This window comes from Pyxicephalus adspersus, chromosome 5, assembly GCF_032062135.1.
Source record: "Pyxicephalus adspersus chromosome 5, UCB_Pads_2.0, whole genome shotgun sequence".
NCBI lineage: Eukaryota > Metazoa > Chordata > Amphibia > Anura > Pyxicephalidae > Pyxicephalus > Pyxicephalus adspersus.
In genome coordinates, this window is record NC_092862.1 from 45,002,697 (window position 1) to 45,027,897 (window position 25,201).

General features: G+C 39.0%; 1 protein-coding gene across 1 annotated transcript in view; it reads left to right on the forward strand.

Moving 5' to 3' along the window:
* Window positions 1-4,334: 4,334 nt before the first annotated feature.
* ABHD3 (abhydrolase domain containing 3, phospholipase) overlaps window positions 4,335-25,201 on the forward strand; it is a 28,197-nt gene continuing 7,330 nt past the window's right edge. The window contains exons 1-4 of the mRNA XM_072411334.1: window positions 4,335-4,600; window positions 4,707-4,870; window positions 17,418-17,600; window positions 21,779-21,824. Coding sequence (XP_072267435.1) covers window positions 4,442-4,600; window positions 4,707-4,870; window positions 17,418-17,600; window positions 21,779-21,824 — 552 coding nt within the window. The 5' untranslated portion in view covers window positions 4,335-4,441. The remainder of the gene's footprint in view (window positions 4,601-4,706; window positions 4,871-17,417; window positions 17,601-21,778; window positions 21,825-25,201) is intronic.

Consider the following 25,201-nt stretch of genomic DNA (forward strand, 5'->3'; position numbering starts at 1 on the left):
AGGAATTGGGGTTCAAAGGAGGGGGATGTCATTGTACACACGCATTTGTACACGCCCCGTGGTAGATTTATTTCACTGGTAGATTTTTTTTATTAGAACACCGGATAGGGAATCCCCCTCCTCCGCAGTGTCTTGGGATGAAGGGGATCCCCCATCAGAGATCTCCCCGCGACAGCCGAAGGGAGCCACAACAAGGAGGCTGAAGAGCCGCATGCGGCTCCGGAGCCGCAGGTTGCAGACCCCTGGTATAGGGCTATACAACACCAAGGATACATTTCTCATACACCTAGTGGTTAAAGTAACGTGATATTTATGCATCTTTTTGTATTGGATTTTGTTGTGAAGTTTTATTGTAATATATGGGCAATGAACTAATCTATTTCTAATGTCAACTGATAAGAAAGGGCAAAGCTATCCACCTTGCACCAGGATCCCATTCTACCCGGCAAACAAAAGTGTCAGGAATCATTGCATGGCTGACCCTACAACTGCATCTATGTACATATAAATTTTTATTTATAGATTTAATTGTCAGAATATGATAAGGAAACACAATATGCATTAGCAAGAAGTGCAGGTCAGGTCAGTGTCCTAGTCACACACTAATGCTTGGCAGAGACACACCTGTGCCATGGAGCTGCAGAATATTACAGGTTACACAGTAGATGCTGCTTTGTCTGGGGATGCTCTCACCACCCACATCCCTGACTAGCCTTTATTAACAGCCTTCCCCTGGGAGTGCTCTGCCATTATGATTGGCTGAGAGGGAGGAGATTTATATCTTGCTAGACAGCTGATTGGGTGAAGGTGAAGTAAGGACCAATCTCCCCATCCCAGTGCTGTATAGATATTATTAGTAAGTGAGCATCCCTGGAATCCCTTTAGATGTGAATGTGGGCTACTGTACTCAGCACTGTTATATCACAAAAGAATTCCTCCCTCATTTCTCTTTTCTCTCTTTTTTTCCTGCTCATTCATTCTGTTTTTAGGTGAAGTTAACTATTTGTGAATTTATTCAGCAGACAACAGATATCTTTTCTGGAAGCATGTGGTCAGAACCAAGTGACATTTCAATCAATGCTCCGGTTTCCTCCCACATCCCAAAAACATGCAGTTAAGTTAATTGGCTTCCCCCTAAAATTGACCTTAGACTACATTACCCACATATGACTATAGTAGGGGCATTAGATTGTGAGCTCCTTTAAGGGACAGTTAGTGACACAACTATGAACTTTGTACAGCGCTGCGTAATATGATGGCGCTATATAAATACTGTATAATAATAATAATGCTGAATAAACGCTTGTAAAGCGTGACACGTGTCCATAGACAGTTTTGTCTTCAGATGATATGTTTGTGTATATATGACTTTAAAGGTAGCCCTAGATTCTGATGTTAATATTATTAGTTAATAACTTGAGTTTGAGTGGTATATTGAACAGATCAAATGGGGGCATGTAATGTTATGTATACAAGTCAGATGATTATAAACACATTGGGTGTCCGCTGTATACAAGTCAGGTTCTTGTCAAGAAAAACACAACCAAATCTGTCATGTGTATAGCGGTCACAAGTCGTTAGAGGATTTGACGGATCTGTGATCACATGATTGGGAATGACTGCTATACACATCAAGGGAGAAGAGCACGGTGGGATGCTGCTCAATTTTCTACCCCTTCTCCTAAAAACAGAACAGAAAGTTCACTGTTAGGGTTTATATACATTGGAGTGTATTGATGGTATTTTTCAACACCCCACATAGTGAATGTTTGCAACAGATGCGCTTGTTTATTAATTTTGTGCAAGCCGAGATAGGTGAATATACTTGTACAATAACTAGAGATGGGCAAATGAATTATTTGAATGTGAATGTGTTTGAGATTGCAGCCAATAACAAGGAAAGAAGAATATATTCACTATCAGGGGGTGAATACAGTAACCAGTGTACAAGTTGGCCAGTAAGGTACAAAGCACTCCTATGGGCGGTGGTTGAAACAATGGTTCAACTACCCTAGATACCCTATACAAATTGTTTTTTAATATTTATGAAAGTATATGAACATCTCCTATTTGCACACTTTTGTTTTTACTACTATCTAGGGTTTCCTTTTTTACTGGACTTTGACTTTAATGCTGTTGCACAGAAGCGGTGTTGAGGTATAAAATGTGGACGTTGTGAGATAAGGCTACCTATTCAGCAGGCTCAAGAAGAATATGTACCTGTATCTGATTAGTGCAACATAGATCTCTTGTAGTAAGCAAAAAGAACCAGTGTAACTCACACGTGTTAATAATTCAAAGGATTATACTCTGCCCTGTATTATCCAACAATCATGAGCCCGAAGAGGAAAGGGAGATGGCTGTATGCTGGGATACAGAGTATCTTGTAGCTCATTTCAGCTCCTGAAAGCCCTATATCAGCTCCAGCTTCAGCCCTATATCAGCTCCTCCACCTGTTCTGCAGCTCCGTTACAGCTTATTCACCATTATTATTTTAGCATTTTTGCATAACTGTACAAAGGAGTCCAGAAGGTAACAATGAACAAATAATGTAGCGTTTTCATATATGTATGTATATATCACAGCACATTATATTAGCAGCATGGTGGCTCAGTGGTTAGCACTCTGGCCTTTGCGCTAGGGCCCAGGTTTGAATCTCGGCCAGGGCACTATCTGCATGAAGTTTGCTGGTTCTCCCCGTGTTTGCCCTGGGTATTCCTGTTTCCTCCCACATTCCAAAAAACATGCAGTTAGGTTAATTGGCTTCCTCCCAAATTGACTTTAGACTGGATTAAAGACATATTACTATGGTAGGGACATTAGTTTGTGGGCTTCTTTGAGGGACAGCTAGTAACCTGACTATGGACTTTGTGCAGCGCTGTGTAATATGTCAGTGCTATATAAATACTGTGTAATAATAATAATCACAGTCATGCTATGGTTCAGGAGGTATGTTTTCTTTGGGAGACATGTTGGATAGGCCATAATTACACATACAGAAGAACCCTGGTTGCAATTGTAACATTTTGCACCCTTTACACAGCACAGTACATTATCCTTCATTCACATTATCTTCATGGTTTATGGCATTGGCAATGTTTGTGGTATAAAACAATGTACCTAATGAAACTTCATCATAATATCTGGACATCTTCAACACAGTGGCAATCAGGTATGCAATTATAGCAATAGCAAATCATGCAACTTTTATGGGGCTGTGGAGCTAGGAAATAAAAGAAGAAACAAACATGAAATCCCAACTTTATCTAAACTTTACACAACTTTTGTGTGTGTGTGTGTTTTAGATGTAGGGAGAAACATTACTTCCAATAATCACTTGCTGTTTGTGAGCCTATAAGGAAATTTTACTTTTACTGTTCCCGTGACAGCCTGTATTTCCAAAGGTGCTGAGTTGGAAACTTGAGTAGACTCCATATATCTGAGCTGTTCTAATTGCAAGATGTCTATTCTTCAGATTCAACTTTTTTATGTCCGGAAGAAGAACATCCCTTAGAAGCCCTGAAACATGTTGGATGTAAACTAATTAACTGCTTGGGTTATATGATGCACTTCTTCCTACAATTGTTAGGATACTTCTTCAAGAGTCTTGCCATGACCCTGCCATTAGAAAACTGCAACACCTACCCAGCAGGGACTACTAACCAAGACTAGGGATCCAGCATTTCATCTTCTCGTCTATTCATTAAAAAAGTGTTCTAACAATTATTATTTGTATGTCGTACAAACACAGTGTAAGTATTAGATAATGTATGGTTTACGAATGATCATGTTTTCAGACATTGTAAAGATCCAAACAGGAATGAGGAAGGGCGTATTGTGGGTGTCCAGGGCTCCAAGGAGGACTTATTATCAGGAGAATAATTATGTAGATGTATAAGTTGTAACAAGGTGGAAGGTGACAGGAAGGATTCAAGAACGACACAAAACACATAGAAAATAAAATATTGTCATTGCACCTAAAGTGCATTTAGCATGCATCAAGATGCAATAGACACAATACAAATGGTGTAAATCCAGACGAAGGAGAGGTGTTTCTATAAAATAAATAAGGTATGTGAGATAATATTATTATTATTACACAGTATTTAGCTAAAGAAGAAGTAAAGAAGCTCACAATATAATGTCCCTACCATAGAGATGCTAAGAAATACTACAAATCTCAGTAATAATAGAGACATCATGTCTGACAACACAACTTGCTTATTAGGATTCTGCACTTTGGTAATGGAAATGAGCTCCTGATTGGCAGATGCGCAGCGCCTCCTAACGGCGACACGTGAGGATCGCACCCGTCTGGAGGGATGCCGGGGATGCCGCCTTTCATATAAGACCGGTTTCTGTGCCGCTCCTCGCCCACTACCCGGAGCCGGTGCCCTTTGCATGAGGCTGCGAAGCTCGCGGGGTGACAGCCGGTGGAACAATGCTGGAGATCATCGGTTTGCAAGGCTTGACCCGGGAGCTGTCACTGTACCTGGAGAACCAAGTGCGGGTGGGTCTGTTCGGCTCCGGGGTGGGCTTGTCCTTGGTGCTGGGATTTGGTGCAGCCTATGCCTGCTACTACCTAAGTGTCATTGCCAAGGTAAGTCCATGGATGAGTATTGGGCATGTGGGGTGTCATCCATCAGTGGGGTCATCACCTTGATTGGGGGTCATTGTAGATAATGATTCCACCTCTCTCCTTACAGAAACCTCAGCTGGTGACAGGGGGAGAAGCTTTGTGTTCTTTCCTAAAGCAATATTGTCCAGCAGTGACCGAAACCTACTACCCTACCTTATGGTGCTGGGAGGGCAGAACCCAGACATTGCTCAGACCATTCATCACTGTCAAACCACAAGTGCATTACAACAAGTGAGTATGGCTCCTCCATTGTACAGCATGGCTTCATTCTCCCAGCAGGTCTGCATTGGTCCTTACAAGTCCTAGGATAGTCCTGGGACTGGTCCACCAGTAAAAGCCAGGCCAGTGAAAATACACTTCCCTTCGATCCCGCGAGGCAGTCCAATCCATTCAGGGGTGTCCTGCATCGGGTCCCGTGTTGTCCTGGGCACCACCATCCTCGCCTCTTCTTCCGGGTCCTTCATCCTACGTTACCCAACCCAGGCGGGAGAGCGGGTGACGTAGGATGGGAAAAAAATGCCGATCTCACTGCGCATGGGTTGGATGGGCAAATTTTTTTAATTGGGTGAAAAGGCTCCTTTTGTGCATGCCCGAGATGCTCGGGCATGTGGAGAAGGAGCACCCAAGAGCCTCCTGGGATGCGTGACGGAGGTATCCCGGGAGGCTTTGCACTCCCATTCATTCTCAATCGACCCTTTTATGTAAAGTGAAACTTCTGAGTTTAGGTACGCTTTAAGTCATAGTCAGTAAGTATGTTCCTAAGCCAATGACACCAGCCATTTACACTTCTATTAAACTTTTAAGGAAGCCTTGAAATATTTTCAGGTCTAGAGGTACCCTTCTAAAACCAAATCATCAGGGGTTAGTTGGAAGAACACCCACGTTTCTTTAACAGCTAAATAGTTTTTCTGCTGCTGGCTCCTTTAATGGTGGTGTTGGCCCCAAAACTATGCAAGAACCATCAGATAGAAGGTCATTCCGCCACAGCTCCAGGAACCTCTGAAAGAAGCTTTTTTTCCCTTTTGTCGAGAATGGCTGAATTACACCGTCATATTTTTGTAATTACACAGCTCACCTTATAATTATCATCCATAAATTTTCATTGAGTTATATGGAAATAAGCCAGAGTCACACATGATTCATCTGGCAGTATTTGTATAGGTGATCAACAAGATTGTGAAATACCTTGCTGATCAATATAAGACCAGACCAGCCATCTTTACTTAAGTAAGAGACTTTTTCACAAGCATCCTATCTGCATGGGTTTATTTAAAAAAAAAGGCCTTGGAAAGCTAAGGCACAAAGCAGCAACCCTGTATCATCTAAAAAGGGATTGACCAGTTGCTGGAGTTTCTCATACTTTGATTTATTCCTTGGTAAATAATCCTAAAGACTTGACAAAATGATTCTCTATTCATTTGAAGGTAATGGTCACCATACAAGCTTTTTCAGTAAATCAAATAATATCGTGCTCTGTGCAATATGCCCTTATGAAGTAAGAATTGAATTTATTTGTATGCTGTATTGCACTTTGAACATTATTGCTTTTTTGTATAGACAGTACTTGATACGCAGGCTGGAACAATATTACACCTCACTGCAACATGTATTGCAGAATCATTGATATTTCTGCACTGGTGCATTCATTCAAGTTGTATCCATTACTGTTGAGTTTCCAAAAGTTTAACTGAAGTTTTTTTTTTTTTTTACAAAATATTGTCATGTATGGAAAACTGATCCATATAGAAAATAGACTTGATTGATTGAAACCAGGTCCTCCCATTATAGTCTATCTTCTCTATTCTTGGAGAGCTTTATTAAATCAGGCCCAGTGTGTGAATAGACCCCTTACGTGAAAGCAAGTATAAAGAAAAAGTGTCAGGGTGTTTTTTTCTAATTTACAATTTAAAGAATGTAAATCATGTGGAACATGAGGTGCAGAGATCAGCAATATGTGAACATAAAAAGTCCATCCACTTCATTCTAACTAACGCTTAGGAATTTATGAAGGGCTTACAAAGTCACCTTAGTTATCATCATGCATGGCATCTGCTAGAGCTGTTATCAGTCTTTGTCACCAGGAACAGAGGTATCACTTCTCTTATAGCTGTCAGCTAATCATCTCTGTAATAGCCATTGGAGGACATCATTGCCACAGTAATCAGTGAAGCATTTTTGGGCTGAATATCAAGGCATGGAGGGACACATCTAAATGTATTGTGTATATATAGAATTTTTATATATATATATATATATATATATATATATATATATATACCTCTACCTCCACGAAAGGTGTCTAATTCCAATCACAAAACTGGCACTTTAGAGGCATATATGAAATATATGAATAGACAAGGTCATACCAAAAATATTTTAAAATATGCTTTTTTTTTGGAATAAGCCAACTATATTGGATAAATTATTTAATACCCTATGCCCATTTTCCTTGGCATATACTTCCGTTTGACTCCACAGGTCCCACTACCTAACATTATTTTAAGGACATTTATATGTATGTAAACTCATTTTGTTATATTATGTTAAAGGTTGAATTCTGCTTGAAGTTTTGGCCTTTCCCTTTTTACATTCTGAGCAGTATTCTTGGTGTTCGAGCCTATTTCACAGAGTCAGGACAGTGAGACTCAAATGGCCAAAGGGTGTATGCCAAACTGAAACTCCCTAGTTAAGACTAATATTTGCATAATTTAGAGCTGTAGCTTTGAAATGCAATAGACATGTGACAAGACTCATCTGCCTAAAGACTGGCAATTATGTTCATTCAGTGAAGCATCCTCCCTGCCAAGCAGCATTGTCAAGTCAGCATGCTCACAGTTGTGCTTTTATATAGTCTTTATGTGTCCAGTGCCCACACCCCTCAGATCTGTCACTTACCTGAGATCAGCACAATGCTGCTTCTCCTTTTACTGTCCAGTGACAGGTTGGAGTGGGTCTGGGATGACCTGGAGAGTATATGGGGTGAATAGAGCTGGACTGAAGCATAACAATAAAGCAAAAGCTGTTTTATTTATCATTTAATAGGCTAATTGTTTTATCCTATTATTTTTAGCTATATTGTAAAGTTCAATTGTAACCTAATGTATTTAACACAACTGTATTTTGCACAAATGGTCTAAAAAGTGCATAAACAGCATAGCTGCAGGTACTGTACATTTTTTAGGTATATAGTATACTATGTTAGTTGTATCTATTGGATTGTCAGCTATGTGCAGGGATCTCTCTGTTTCTTGAGTACATTGTGGACCCCCGGAGAGATAGGAAGAGAAGTAATAGTAATAGGTCACTTTCAAAATGCTGGGGAAGTTGAGCAGAGCAGCCCAGACCTCTTCCTGTATGTTATTTGTGTAGAAAATGATTGCTTAAAACAAGCAGAAGTGTGCCTATGTTTGTTCTAATATTTAAAGTATACGTATCATGAAAAAAGTGCCATAGTTGCCATTTATCTCCTTCTGAAGTTGCTGTCTGACTGTCTGCTTTCAAAAAGTATAAATCACAATTTCAAAATAGGTCTAATAGAAGTTAGTTGGACACATTCGTGTAATGATGTAGACGTTTTACAGCTTTTCAAGCCCCTTTATCATTTCTATCATTGTAATAAACACACAGCAGGAACACCTTAATCCGCTTACCATGGAATGTCACACTGCAGAAGTTGATTCAGTAAAATTTATTGAACCGCCCTGTTCTAATGGCTGAGTGTTTGAACTGTTGCCAACATGTCGGGTAGAGATGGTAAAATGGTAATATAGATGGAAGATAGGTGGCATTGAAGGCCTTCACCATTTCTGAACAGTAGTGGGGCCCTCCGACATCACTAGTCCTCCACCTTCCCACCTCATCTGTGTAATTCAAAGGTTTAACAACTATGCAAACTTCCTGACACCAAGGATGTGATTATGGTATTAGAACAGGCTGATTTAATACTTTTTTACGCCTCCTGATTTTGGGGAATCAACATCTGCAGTGTAACATTCCATGATGATTTAATAAGGTGTTTGTGTTGTGTGGAGTGTTTTCTTACATGGTAGAAGCAATGAACTGGTTAGAAAGCTGCAAAAAGTCCAGATGATGTGAATAACGGACTAGACGTCCTAAATAAGAACAATTGTCAGTGATAGTAACTCAGAAAGTCATGGAATTATCAGCATCAGTGTGAAAGCCAGTGAACCAGTATCTTCTGAAAGGTCAGCAATGGCACCAATACATAAATCATCAAAGGCAGTAGTCCCCAAAATCATTACTATAGATTTCTTTTGTCTGATAAATCAAAAAATATGCTGAAAACTAGCAGTCAACCAGAATTAATTTTTCATACATCTGATCTCTGATGCCTGTTATTACACTTCAACACTTTGGTTGAAATATGCAGGCCCAACAAGAATTTCAGCCATTGACACTAAAGTGTCAGAAACAATGAGATCAAAATTCTCCTGAATCAGGTTTGTTCTCCTAGTTTAGGTGTTATATTACTACTGCAGCTTCACAGGGTGTGGAAAAACAGAATGATTGATATAGTGTATTGTTTTTTTTGTAAATCATGTTTGCTTAGATAAATTGACTTACGCTGCTTGCATTGGCATACTATGCTTTGTTAAACTTTATTTACTTATTTGATGTAGCAGAGCATACATGAGAATGTTTTCTTTCATCACAGAAATGATTACAAACACAAACAGGTCATCATTTTGCACAATTTCAACCTTTCTCATGTATAACAATACTTGATATTTTGCAAGTTGAAAACGCCGACACTGCTTTTTTATCACCCTTAATGGCTGATAACTTCTCATCCCACTGTATTGCAAGCACATGTATGATACATGGGAGTTACAGTTCTGTCCTGGTGTCAGGAGAAGTATAGCTTTGTTGTAATACTATCACAGGAAGCTGCATTAAGAGGACTTTCGGGGCCAACAGGTATTTGTGGGACTTTGCAGGTGGACTAAGGACAGTTTTTAAGTGCAGGAGTATTTAAAGTTAGGTGCTGCAGCACATGATTTTAATAGGAGGCCATATTTCAATTTCTAATTTATAAGTACATTTACTGTACATCATAGAACATTGGCTGTGTTATTTTTTCAGACTTTCTTATGTTTATTTACATTCGATGATCCTGCTGGTATTGTACTTTCTTTCCTATGGTGACAGTGTACTGTATCTATAGAGGAGTAGCATTATCACCATAGGACATAATAAAAGAACACCCCCTCATCTTTTCAATGGCATTGGGGGAATTGCTTTGAAGCCCACAGAAAAAGAGAAGGCAGGGAACACTGGTAGTTATCACTGGCAGGTGAATCAGGTATTTTTGCAGTTTTTTTTAACAGATTGGACAAAACTCTTCAAATCGTATATTTAGGAATCCAAAATTGAGCAAATAAGAGACGCAGATCTTTCTTACAAAAATCATCTTTAGAGATGCATTAAAAACCCAATGACTGTTGTATATTAGAGCTTGTGAAATGACTAGTCTGACATGTTAGGTTACATAGTATAATAGGTGACTGTAATAATTACTAACTCTTTTTATGAACACATTTTAGAATCTGTATTTTTGTGACATACGTTAAAACACCAGTTCTTTCCCTCTTGTCATAATCATTGAAGAATTAATCACACAATGACCTGTATTTACCCTCTCTCTATTTAATCCCTAGTCAGTGCTTCTTCATTAAACGTTTTCTCTGGTTTTGTCATTTCATTGAGATATTTATATCCCATTCTAATGTCTGCATATGCATTTTATGTCGTTTCTTAAGTTGTGTTATTATATCGATATCAATGAGCCCCCCCTCCCCCCTAAGCCATTAAAGTGCCAGGGCATGGGTTATTCTTTTAAATGTGCTTCAAGGGGGCAAAAACATCAACAGGCTCTGTGTTTACACATGCATTAAAACTTAACAGTGTAAATGGGACATAACTGTTGATGTTTCATTGTATTTTCCTTTATGTCTTATTCTTACAGGGTACAAATTACCCTAATAAAATGCATAACTGCAAAATACTGATCCTTGGTGTCACACTTACCTCTTCCTCGCTTCTGTGCATGCCTGCAGTTCTGAGCCTCTGAGCGCCTGCTCTTGCAAATTGAATCAGTATCGCCACTCCAGCCAGCCAATCAGGACATAGCCTCTCAATTATCCCTGGCAATTTAGCTAGCTCAGACACAGCACTCAGCGCTCGTGCAATGTGTTTCCAACTAGTGCCAAGCCCCCTAGCTCTGCTGAGCATTTCTTGTTCACCTGTTGGTTAATTCAGTGTCTTCCCTGTCCAGCTCCTGTGTTAACCCCTTATTGCCCTGTGTGTTGTTTCCCAGCCAACTTCCCTGTACTGTTCCAGTGTTCCTGTCAGTCTGTGGATATCCCTGTGTCACCTGTGCCTCCTGTTGCTTCCAGTGTCTCCGGAGTTCCCTGTGTCTGCAGTGGCCCCTGTGTCACTGGTGTCTTTTTCCTGGATCCCTGGTATTTGACCCCTGACCTCGCTTGTATTGACCCCGGCCTTCCTTGACAATTCTTCCGCCTAGTGATTTGGTACCGTGTGTCATCCTGCCCACCATGTGCCCAAGGACTGCAACCTGGCAGTAACCAGCAGCGCAACATCCTCACCATCAGAGGCTCTGGAGAAGACCTGGTTACTGCTTAGACCCTGCGCCTTGGCACTTCTCAGGGCTCATAATACCTCTGTGCAAGCCATAGCGCCCTCTATTGGCCCTGTCTCCCCAAGCTTAAAAACCTGGCTTTGTTCCAGCTACCTTGAGATGTTAGAAAGGACATTTTTTTCTCCTAATGAGGAAAAACTCTCCATGGTTTCTTATTGGGCATTTTGTTGCTTTCCTTTGACCTAAACTGCCGGAATGTGGATTTAAAATGTATGCAAACCCTAACAATTAAATCATATCATGTCCTGCCTTTGAGCCTGCTGTAATAGTTCCACTTATTGAAAGATTTGCATTTTGTTCATTAGGCCTCTTTCGGGCGCGTGTTCTAAAAATGTGTGATTTGCCAGGCCTGGGCACACCTTATATACACCAAGGAGCAGTTTTTAGAGTCAACTACCTGAATGAATGATCTAAATGCTTTGTTGGTCTTTTGAGTGCGGTAATGTTGCGGTTCAATGCACTGCAGGTGATTTTGGACCATATCCAGTTGGGTAGCAAAAACATCAACACAACCGCAGGTCACTGCAGATGGAAGGGGGCCTATAAATAGACAGAAAAGGGGAAGCAGCTGACCAATAAACTAATTTCTCCGCTAATCTCCCACTCTTAGCATAAAAGAGCATGGGTGAACAAAGGTTAAGAATCTCACCATCAAATATCTTTACTTCATGTATATCTCACATCTGGCTGTATCCTACAGAAATTATGTGGTATGGCCTGCCACTAGAATACTAAATCACTGGCTAAAAAAATACCACATGAGCTAATATGCAATTTATTGGGGATTCATAGAAGACAACCATTGCATACAGTATCTCATAAAGGAACGGTCATATAGATAGGTTTAAATTTCCAGTGATCCTCAGGGCCAACCAGCTTGTTGTACAGTGTGATAAATGGATGATATCTATTGACAACTGTATTGTAAGGAACAATATCACAGAATAGTCTTAAGCTGCGTACACACTTCCAATTTTTATCGTTGGAAATGAACGACGAACGATCGATTGGGCAAAAATCGTTTGTAAAAAAAGTAACCAACGACGCCGACGAACGAGGATAGTCGTTGGAAATGAACGACCGGACCAGCGGATCGGATTGGACGACGATCGTTGACCATCTATCGTGTGTACGGTCGTTCATTGATCGTCCATGGTCTGAGCATGCGCGGTGAACGAACGTTCGCTCACTTCCTGTGGTGCACGTCACTTCCTGTATCGTTCAAACGATCGCATCTATCGTGTGTACAATATCTGCGAACGATCGTGTCGTTATCTGTATGTACAGGATCGGTGCTTTACGATCGTTCGCAGATATCGTGCAGGGTCGTTCGTTTACCAACGATAATAATTGGAAGTGTGTACGTAGCTTTAGGCATGATAGTTGTTTTCTAAAATACAAATTTCCAACTTTCTGTTATAGGGAAAATGCAAATACTTGTGTTTTTAGAGAAAAAAAAGTTTTGCCTCCATGCTGCAAAAAAAGAGAGACAGAGCCTATAACTGTGTGAGTTTATATACAGACATGTATTTTACATCCTGGAAGACATTATATACATCCAGCTGGAAAACATAGATGAAAGCAGGCACACATTTCCTGTTAAGCAGGAAAGAGTACTAAAGCTAGTGCTGATTCACTCAAATCTGGCTGTTTTTAAAGTTCTATGTAAAGTTCAATGTACTAAGACTTGTACTGAGCATATGATAAAGAGATGCCTATTCCATGACTATCTTCTGTAAAAACCTCAGGTCAATAGTTTTTAGAGAATAAGCATCATTCAACCTTGGGAAAAAAATAGTTGTGGAAACAGCTTTTGATTAAAGGTGAATTTTGCAGCCTGTGTTTCCTGTTGGTCTCATTTAGTAGGGCAAAACCCTGGCCAATGAGGAGGTCTAAGTCTAGCTAACCTATAGTCAAGGTACTTGGTCTTTTCCTGCTATCACTGTTCTATGTTTCTATGTCACCTTTCAAAGAAATGGTTGAGATTTTCTGATAATATTATCCTCCTATATATCTATATATAAACAGTTCATTGTTTGTTATTTCCTTTGCCACCATAAACTAAATTGGGTAAAGGAAACAACAGCTTTAAGGGTAACTTTGTCTAGATCAGGGATGGGCAAACTTTCTCACTCAGGAGCCACAATCTGATCTAAAATTAGGCAGAGTGGCCGGGTCGATTGGAGAGTGGGCGGGGTTATGTCATCATGATGCCAGTTAATGTGACGTCATGATGGCATAACCCCGCCCAGTCTCCAATCGCAGAACTGAGCCTGGGAGAGTGGGCAGGTTGTTCTGCCCACTTCCCCGAGCCCGGGATTTGTACAGGGGACATGGTCTGCAGGCTAGGGCGGCCCCCCCAGTGGGGTCCTTCTCCTGACGCTGCTCGGGGGGCACCGGCCAGAGCTGCGGACCGTGATTTGTTTTATCTGGCCTGTTGAAGTTTCTGTCTACTTCAGCGGAGCTGCTGAAGTAGAGAGAGAGAGTTCAACGGGCCGGATAAAAAAGGCCAACAGGCTGTATATGGCCCGGGGGCCAAAGTTTGCCCATGCCTGGTCTAGACTGTGGACTAATAATGTATTTACTTATTTTTGACTAGCAGTAAAAGAGGTGTAAAACCCATTTTTTTTACTTTTCTTACTTGTGCAGTGCTTGACAGTGTAGTTTTTTGGGGCAGGAACCATGAATATAGCACTGAAAGCCAGTAACCCACCTTTCCCTTGTACTGATATCACTGCTTTTGCATCCTCTCCTGGATCCTGAAAGGATCCCACTATTGGACATTTCATAGGAAGTGCCCACATCACAAACGTTTGGTGACCAAATCAAGAACCCCACCTGGTGTATACAGAGGAAGTGAGACGGCCCGGGGGTAAAACTTTAAGTAATTTTGGCCTAGCAGAGTAAATGGGACATATATGTAGTTTGTTTTTTTAATGCCAAAGTTTAGTTGAAGGAAAAAGAGGGGGAGGGTGTTTATTTTTTGACTAGAGACCAGCTTTAAATTTAGCCCCCCAAACCTCTTTAGCTGCTTCTTCATTCTAAAAGAAAGTGAAGGATGCTCATTGTCCACCCATAACTCTACTCCTAAGTCTTTGTCACACAGGGATTGTCAGGAAATTTAATTTCAGCATTTGGAACTAGGTCAAATGTGATTGTTCTTAACATTTGCAGCATTCCTCTTTTTGGGCAGCAGCTTCAAAATTCAAAGGAGAGAACTTTCAGTGTAAATTTTAAGAGACTTTGTCATTGGATGAGAAAACAAGTATGAAGTGCAAGCATTCAGATGTGACTGCACATACCAACAGTCAAAGCTTCAACCTTCCTGATAGAGCCCCAGTTGTTCGCCTCCTAGCTCCACCACAACTGTTTTGCCCAGTGAGCCAGCCATCATCTTCCAGTGACGAGTCAACAGAACTGTATAGAGGTGTGCTTCATATTTTTAAGGACTTCACCCCAACACACATTGCAGATAGACATGTATTACATTGTGGACTTCTGCCAAAAATTCATATTGGTAGTTAGGCAGCCCTGATAAATACAATACCATCCCTGCATTAATTGCACCATAAATATGTAATTGGGCTCTAAAGGAAACCTAAACAAATGACCAAATACGATTTCACATTTAGTTAAAACAAAGACAACCAAAGCCTGGGGTGCTTGTTGTTCTCCAACCCACCCATATTGTCACTTCATAGGTCGCCACAAAGCAAAGTTCAGCAGGGCCAGTTGTGCAGCCATTGAAATTTAGTGAGGGTGTAGGATCGGCCTGTTTACAATGATAAACCCAGCTTGGAAATACGGTACTGTGATGATCACACTTACCAAACATGCACATGAATCATTCATGAGAAGTCTGGAGCTATAAAAGCTTGTGGAATAATAAACCAATTGGTTGCTAACACAACACTAATATTTGCCTTACTATGTCAGCATTAATGTAACACACATGCACAACAAATACATCTTATAATATTATATCTTCTAATACTTAAATTTGAGAACTGTTAGAGTAAGTTATAAAAAATAAACATTGTTGTAAATCGTCCTCAACAACAGGTCGTCATATTTTATCTAAAGTTAAGCTAGGAATAATGAAAACTCTAATGAAAGTATAGTAATGGTGACTGTTATAAGATATATATATATTTGGTTTGTATGGTGTTTAGTGTGTAACATTATATAATTGTTTCTGTAATGAATGCTTTATGACATCTAGCACAAATATCAATGGTAAATTGTATGTATTTTGTAGCTTCAGTTATGTTTGTGATCTTGGAATACTGACATGCTAAACAAAGCAGCTTTTGTTCTTCCTGTTGTACGTTCTTATTGGAATTTCCATATGTCATTTTCTTACAGTTTTGCATACTTTCTAAAGTACTGCATACATTAATGTATGGTGAAAGCAGTGGATACAGTCAGCTCATTTTTCTGGGATGAGTGGGTGTCCAGTGGATTGCAGATAGTGAGAATTAGTAATAAATCACCCTTGGATTGAATTTTAGATTGATTTCCATTTAGTGATGAGTTTGGTATATATCATGCACATGCATGTGTTTTTTATTGTTACTGGTAGGATCTAAATTTGGTTTTTTTCTTAACAAACAATGCATTCAAAGTCAAAATGAACTTCTAAAAATACACTTTGAAGTCTGCCTTTAGGATTTGATGAGGCAATGATGCATCATCATGCTTTATGATCCTGTAAGGCCCTGGTCCAGCACCAGTACTCCCAGATGCCAGTCCTCCAATCCAATGCCACACTCATTGCCTCTAACAAGCCTCCCAGGAGGCCAGTTGAGCCATTCCAGTACACGGTTGCCCCCAATATTCCAAGACATTTCCTGAATACTGAGCCACAGGTCATTCACAGGTAATCAGTCCACCAGACGAGGTATTCAAAGGCAAAAACCAAAGCACAGTCCGGGTCACAAGCAAAAGGTTAGTCCAGGCAGCATACAGCCACAGGGTTAGAAAAGGACAAGGTCAGAAACTAGAAATCTAACAAAAAAATCCCACCAGCAGTAGATCAGCCCAACAGCTGAATGCTACGACAGGAATGGGGACCATGAGCGGAAAGTCCTATCAGCCAATGGCGGAGCAGGATGAAGCCAGAGACTATTCTGCTCCTAAAATCCCCTCCAGCTGTGCACAGCCTAGGAACGTGTGCTGGGGATGCCAAGAAGGTCCATCTCGGAAAAGGGAAAAGGGAAGCAGGAAATGCTTGTTCTCCTTGCTGCTACATGTGACACCATCGGACAGAATGAACAGGGTGTGATACTGCTGTGGCGCAGTGCATGGGATCACTGGCCAGATAACTGTCTCATAACAGATTCAAATCTGAAATGGAAGACTTAGCAGGCTTTTTATTTTTTTATTTATTTATTAGAAATAAGGGTACAATACAATAACACATTAAAAATACACAACTGGCATGGAACATATAATAAAGCAACAAAATATTGCATATGTACTAATGAGGACAAGTAATTTTTGTAAAACCATGCTTGGACATGTAACAGTTGGATCTCCTATCTTACATTGAGAAGAATCGAAACAGAGTGAGTGTGGATCAAAAGTTGTTGAGCTAAAAGTCAACGACTTTAGAGAAGGGGAGTCGTCCTTAGAGTATCAGGTCTAACATATGTGAGAACAGGGACCATGCGGTCAAATCAAACTTTTAAAGTAAAAGATTGGGTCAGTTGGACATCTATACCAGAGATTTTAAAGTTCTTTTTTTTGAGCTTTGCAAGAAATTGTTTATGTTTACAGCCTTTTTCCTCTGATGACCTCTATGCGCAGTGTACATCATAGGATGCTCCTCTGCACACAGGGCTAGTCCTGTTAGGGTACAAAATTCATCATAGATTTATTTTCCTTTGATCCAATAATCCGCTAGCATTGGTTATTGTGCTGCAGCAGAGATTGGAAGTTCATTATTGTCAGCGGAAAATTCAAGACTGGATCTTTTTGAGCCGATAACTTCAGCTGTTCCATTTTCATACCTGAATACCTGCTAACTTGGTACACTGTATAGGTTGATTCCAGAAATCTCAAATTAACTGGTGTACTTTTCTCTATTGTGTCTTACAGTGAGCTTATTAAAACAGCAGATGGAGGGCAGATTTCACTGGACTGGTTTAGTAATGATGATAATACACTTTACCCTGACGCCAGCACAAGACCTACAATCCTTTTACTGCCTGGTCTCACAGGAACAAGCCGGGAATCCTATATTCTACATATGATTAAGCACAGTGAAGAGCTTGGATACAGGCAAGTATATTAGTGAAGAATAAAAGGTTGCGTAAAAAAAAATCAGTTTTTATAAATTACTCTTGTAATATTTTCAGAACTGGTAAGTCAAAAATGTAATTCTTATCAGGCAGAGATTTCCAAGGGTTAATTATTGTTATGGTGACACATGGACTAATGCACTGAGATTTGGCAATAGCATAGAATTCATGTGTTCCCATTTACATAGGAAAGGGGTATATCCAGCTGCAGTTGACTTTATTTGAGTGTTGGACTGAATATTAGATATCACAGTTCATTGAACTGAAGCAGAAAGCATTCAGTTTTATGAGAAGTGATATTGTCACCACATACCGTCCCAGCAATCTCAAGTCTCTCGAATTTGCTTTTACCACGTATAGTTTTTATAGATAGCCAAAGGAACTGCATTTCTGGGTTATGTATAACAGTAGATATTGTGTGCACAATGATATTGGGAATAGAATCGTGCTCTTTAAAGCTGAACTCAGTTTACGCAATCCTGTGATGTATAAAGTCAGCAATTTCTATTAGTTCTGCAGGATAAACAGAACGGGGGGGGAGTAAGAAGAAGGTTACTTTAAACATCCAAAGGTAGTTCACCTTGCATTATATTTGCTTTGCAATGAGCTGTTTTATGTTATAATTGAACTTTTTTCCTTTTTGGATAGAGTGGTGGTGGGGGTGGTTTAGGTTTGTATTTCTGTTAGTGTCACCATTAGTTAAATTAACTTGCCCTAACTGCCCTGGGTACCATTATCAATGAAACTAGGGGTAAATTGAAAATTTGGAGTTACAACAACCAGGACATTTCATTACCCACGGTATAGAGCATGAGGGTAGTGAGGGAAGGCTGAAATCAGGCTGCTGGGATGACCACATTAAAGCAACACAGGGCCCTAGGTACAGAGTCAATATTCTGCAGCCAAGCACAACTACTTGAGAGCTCCATGGATGTCTTTCTGGATTCTGCACTGAGGAACTCTCTCAATGATGCATGAACAGTGCAAAACCATTAAACACTGCAGCTCAAGCACAGCTAGAGATCATTGTTACGTATGCTTCTTTCCAGTCTAGAAATCCTTTTTCTCAGAATTCAGAAGTTGGCAATTCATGTATTACTCCCACAAAGCAGATGGTGCAGTGATATTCAACCTCCTAATTTCTCTGGCACCTTTGAGGGACAAGCACAACCTCATGATTCAGTGAAATGCCTTTTCTGCCAACTTTTAGGATTATGTCCAACTATTTAGGTATTTTTTCAGGCACTGCAATCTATTGCATGGGGGGGGGGGTTTATTATGACATCATGTGCTAACTAAAAAACTTGTGTGGTAAGCAGCACCAAAAAACTGGCTGACACAACTAAACAGCTTCCAGTATGAAATTAGTGCATTGGGGAAATCTCCATCTTTTCTGTGTCCTTGAGAATAAAATAATACCTGTGCCATCATCTATTTGAACATTCACAATAATCAGTCAATCAGGGTAATATACACATGTCTGGTGAACATAAACATAACATTTTCTAACTCAGCAGATTGACCCCCTGGTGCTACCAAAATTATTTAAATATATTTGCTTTATTTATTTCTACCTATCAGGGCCACAAAAACAAATTTTAGTTAGGAGGTATGCAGTGTTACATAAAATAGCATAAATCCTTATAGCAGATGAATTTTTAGTCTTTATTTTATATGTTTAGCTATGTATTATCATCATATTTGCCTAAAACAGAGTTCAGTAGATTAGGGTGATGCACACATTTAAGGTATAAAAAAGTAAAGATAAGTGCCCCCGATTGTATCAAAGAAATGTAAATGGCAATTTCTATCCTAAATAGGACAATATGTGTATATACTTCCTGTGGCCAAATGTGTCCCCTGCTCAGGTCCTGCTATATGAACATTTGTTCTGTGTGTGTGCAAGGTCCACTTTCAATTCAAAGTCAAGTTAAAATAATATGAATTTGTTCTATCTTGGGTTAAAAACTAAGACAGGGATGAAGCAGGCTGCAGTATCTAAATCTATATAATGGAACATCTCAGAAACGTATAGACACTTACATTTCCTAAACACAAGTTAGCGGCAACAGTTGTGTGTACGTTGTCATAGCCAGATGGCTCAGTCTAAAACTGAACTAGAACTGTTGCAATGTGTCATAGTTCAGTGGAAATTTTATGCCAATAATTCAAAGTTAATTTCTCTGCCTGTGTATGTATGGTTAGTGTAATATCCTATTATCTTGATCTTCTTGGCAGTGAGCTGTTCATTGTTACATACTGAGTCAGGCTGAAAAAAAGTCCAGTTGAATCCAGTTTAACTAAAAGTAACCCTTAACACCGGCTTGAATGCATTCCATGCAGGATCACTAATTTACAACACTTTATACTCTCGTGAAAAGGATTTTTATGTGGTACTAGGACGATTGCCTAAACTCTTTGTGGAGCTCCCTCCATGTTCTACGAGGTTTCCCCTAACCTATATGCCCTAAAGTTCTCAACTCACTAGCGAAGAACCTCTTTGGCGAAATGTGTCGGGAAAACGAGACAATATCACACTGGTCATATGACCCTAGGGGACTCTGTATAGGTAATAGTCCCAGACCCCATGATGTTTGAATGGGTTTGACCCACTCTAGTCTATGTATATGTTGACACGACCAAATTAGTCCATTATATGTATTTGTAACCTTTAACGTTTATTATATTTAAACTGCTGAGCTGAACTGACCCCAGCTCCTCCTTTCTTTTCATTTATCATTATTTGTACAACAAAAACCTGCATCCTAAAAACCCTAAATGCTCACCTGATCCAGAATGAGACAAATAACCCCCCAAAAGAATGGATACATTTACCCCAACATGGAAAAGATGATTCCTGATTCCCTAAAGCAATTGGATACATTCTGGATCAATAATTAACAGTTTTTTTTCTTAGAAAAACAAATAAACAAAATATTTTGTGCATTAAAATGGATTTTTTTTTCTGTCCACCACTTTTAACGATATTTGTATTCACTTGTTCAGTTATGGCATTAGTTAAGTCATTGTGCGAATACCTTTCTTCTATTGTAAGAAAATACAGTGCACTGCAATGTTCCACATTTTAAGGGAATACCTTACTAATGTTTGTTTGGAGACTAAATAAGGTCCCTTTCTTAAGTCTATACTTATTTTTAATACAAACGAGAACCTTGCTGTCTCTAGAAACTGCAGCTTGGCATTGCATCACAAAACAAATTACATCAGTAAGCATATGAAATAAGTACACATGGTACGGATCACAGATTAGTACCACCTGGGGAACTGTCCCTGTACAAATTGTAATAAGCTATATATGGGGCAGGAAAGGTGAAAGTAAAACCAGCTTAGCATAGTCTGTATAAAGCAGATTGTTACCCTAAAATCCTTACAAATCAGAATGGCTAGTGGTGTTAGCCACAGACACCACTCCAGCATTTTAAGTTCTAACGACAGAAAGTGCATACCATCTTTTGCATGGTTGATGTATTTAAGATTTGGCTTTCCGACTTTATTCCATTCCAGTGACAATGGTCTCCAGGACAAAACAGAGAAAGGTCTTAGCTTTTCCCCGCTGTACACAAAAATAAAAAATAAAAGTTTGGACTTTGGATACTTTCTTTTTTTTTTGAAACTGAGTTTTTATTGAAAAAATTTTTACAAATATAACAAAAGAAACAAAACAAAAAGAACATGGACAAGAACACAGCATACAGGAGCATTAGCAACATATTACCAGAACCATAAGGCATAAAGTAGGAAACAAGTATATATACATATACGCATATACATACATAAAAGCTACAAGAAAAAATAGCAAAAGTGGAGTGCAAATGATGCAATGTGGTTTCCAGCAATAAACATGACAAACCAGTAAATGGGCTTTAGATACTTTCTAAGGTTAGACTTCATTTATTATTTCGCTTTGCGAAACAAATTTAAAAATTGACTGATTGCTGTGAACAAGACTTGTTCTTTCACTTGCTTAGGTTGCAATAAATCATCTGTCATATTGAATAATATTGGGACGCAGCACCAGATATTTAAGGACCCCCTCCTCTTCCCCCATATAAGTTGCAATAAATCATCCACAGAATGTCTGAACTTGCTATTTTACTCCTAACTGGTACATGAACTGAGACACATTTTTTATTTTAGGTGTGTCGTTTTCAATAATCGAGGTGTTTCTGGAGAGGATCTTTTGGTAAGTTGCCAAAAAAAACTTTGAAAACCCATTTCTTCTGCTTTATCATTTCTTTATTCACAAGAGACAAGCAAAAGACAAATGTGTCCTAATATAGGAAGGTACAACTTTACAATTTTAACCCCCTCCCCATACGTGTCCTTTCCATTGGATGTAATTTGCTACTGCAGTAGAAAATGTACTAGACATAATAATCTGTTTCCTGTGGTTTCTCTTACCTTTATCAGTATGGTTACTGAATAATGAATATAGTGGAGAAGGGAGATAATTCCTATGTTCTCTGTACTGGTTAATTTCGAAGCTTTACTAAGTAATTAAAATGTTATCAAGTCAATCTGATCCACATAGAATGTGTCCTGCTTTTTTTGTTCACAGATCTACCTGGTACCTAGGTACAGCACCAACCTTTATGCTGTGAAGAATTAGGGCACATGTAACAGCAAGTCAAATGTAACATGTATTTGTTGCTTCACAATTGCTTGGCCTATAATCTGATTTGAGATTAATTCATTGCATTCACGTAAAATTGTTTGGGGAAAAAGGCAAACCCATAGACTTACCCTTCAGCTGCTCAGAAAATCAGAGAAAGGTTGAATGTAGGAGGACAATTAATTTGCCTTTGCCTTTTGATTTTGGGCACAGGTGTACCTGAAAATATAATAACTATAGCTATGTAACTATGTAGGGAAATGTGGTTGCTGTATTTATTACACAGAATTTCTTGTTATAATAGAAACAAGAAATAAATCTTCAATATTTTTCTCTGGTATTCTGCTGGTCTCATGTTATGTGAACCCTCAGATTTTACACTTCATTTCTGTAATCCATTGGACCTTGGAAATCTGTGCTTAGATTTGTTAGTAGTCCAGTTACGTTCATTGGTTGTGAAATGTGCAGACCCTTTATTATCTGCTCACTGTAGCCCATTCACAGTATTTATTAGTATTCAGACAGAACCAAGTCTAAATTCTTTTTCATTGAGCAGATTTAAAAAGAAGCTGGCAACAAACACTTGTTAGTGGTTATCGTCTCAGATGGCCTAACTGAAATGTTTTGCATACTTGATATATTTGCAGGGATAGCAGTGTTATAATTTATTTAACCCATAATTGCCCAAAAGTTCAGTAGTAGTTGTGAGAGAAGAAGGACTAGTACTATGAAAATAAAGCCGTACACATAAGGGGATTGTCATTCACCTGGCTTAAGTGCATCAAAACAAAACACATGAATCTTAAAACTCATTGTAAAGGCTGGTATACATAGGCTGATCTTCTGGCAGTTTTGTCTGGAATCCCTAACCCTTCCATTCTCAACCAGGGTTCCATGGAACCCCAGGATTCCTCCAGAAGTTGCCAGATGTTCCTTGAGATGTGGCTGACTGACATCCCATAAGATGATGCCTGCATAGTTACAACGCCAACGCCACTGGGCAGAGCCAGCGGCATGAAACCAAGGACCTTTTTATCGGTCTGTAAAGGGTCCCTTCTGACCACTATTTTTTCTTTTAATTAATTTAATAAAGTAGGGGTTCCCCAACACTCCTAAAGTATATTAATTGATACTCAGAGGTAAAAAGTTCAAGATAGGCTGCCCCAGACACTGCTTGACCAACTTCCTTGAATAGAAAAGTGATCACAATGTTGGTTGGATGTTATTGATCATTTGTATGAATAACACAACATGTGTACTTTTGATATTTACAAGCATGTCTGATCTATCCTCCATACGAGGATAGGAAAATCAGTTGCGATCAGCTGGAAAAAGATTTAACTTATATTCAGTGATTAATTCACAGAGTGTATTACAAAGTGAACCCAACTTATATTCAGTGATTAATACACAGATCTGATTTATTTTTGGATCAGAAATAGATCAGAAGTAAAATATCTGGCTAAGTGAACCCAACCTAGATAATGGAAACCAGTGTCTTTTTTTCAGAACCATGAAATGCACACTTATGCAACTCATAGGGTGTTGTGTTAGGTTTGGTTGGAGAAACAATATTTTAACATTCTGGTTATCTTCTGCTGTTTCTTTCTGTTGTACATAGAAAGCCATGGCATAGTCACATGAATAGTTGGTTGTTGAAAATGCTTGTTCAAGTGCAATTGAATCAAACCTGAAATAGATCTGGTCTAGGATTGAAAACGTTTGCCAAAAAATAGCAAAATATTTTTAAAATCCATTCTAGGTTTGTCCATGATATTCTATCTTCTCCAGTCTTGAAAAACTGTTGCTGGAAGTCTTAAATCCACCCAGTGCTTTTCCGATCACTTCAGAAAGTTCAATAAAAACAATTTGTTCTTTGTTGCTTTAGAGTTAACAACAAAGCACTTTTGTAATGAGTGGTACCAAATCTTTATTAACAGAACTCCAGAGTGTTTAATAAATAAATCCACAGTATTTGGAGATATGGTATAATCAGCTTTAAATATCTTGGTATGTTAAGCATGGCCTCTCAGCTCAGTGTTTTCCAAGGTGTTAATTCCTCATTAAATTTAGACTTCCTTTGCAAATGACTTGCACAGCAAAAGTGAGTAAAGCAGTGATAATATATGTACGGCGTTAAAAATATACGAATATATAAGTAATAGGCTATATATATTCTTTTGAATATTCTCCTTGTTTTTAAACTTAACCCTAATGAAAGCCCATAAAAGATTTAAACAATATAAATAAATGTAACCATTGTAGAGCACCTCTGCCATTATTGTTGTTTGTCTTATCCTCCGTCACTGTCTTTGTACTCAACAACTTTGCATGCACACACTGAAAATATTAGATGATATCAAGAGAAATTTGAAATTAAAAAAAAGATTACATTTACAATAATGAAGGCTATTATTTTTTTAAGTACATATAGTTATCAGATCTTGGCTTACTGAATTCTGCATTTAGGAGTTAGGACTTAAAGCAGAACAGATATAAATTACACCAATTATTACAGCTCTAGTGGAAGTTCTACTTTTATAGAAGAAGGGGACAGATGATATCCTTTACTTACCTGCCTGATGGTTTCCTAAACTCCTCTTCTGGCAGAATGATAGGGTATCTCGTGATCCCATCCCAAGGGTTCACACTTTTTACATGATCACTGCTCAGTCCCAGAGTATTATGCCTAATTCATATATTAACATGCACTCAATGCAAGGTATGTTTTATTCAGTGTATTGAATAATCTAATTTACATTTGGATTGTATACCATTAAATCTCATGGGGTAAAGGATAACCCCTGTACCTTGTCTAAACCAATTTGTTCAATTTCTGTTGGAAGCAGGTATCCTTCGGTGCATGCAGGATTGACAACATTTGTTATTCATGTAGTAGAGATTACATAAAATTGAAAAGCTTTAACATACCATGTTTGAGTAGGGGG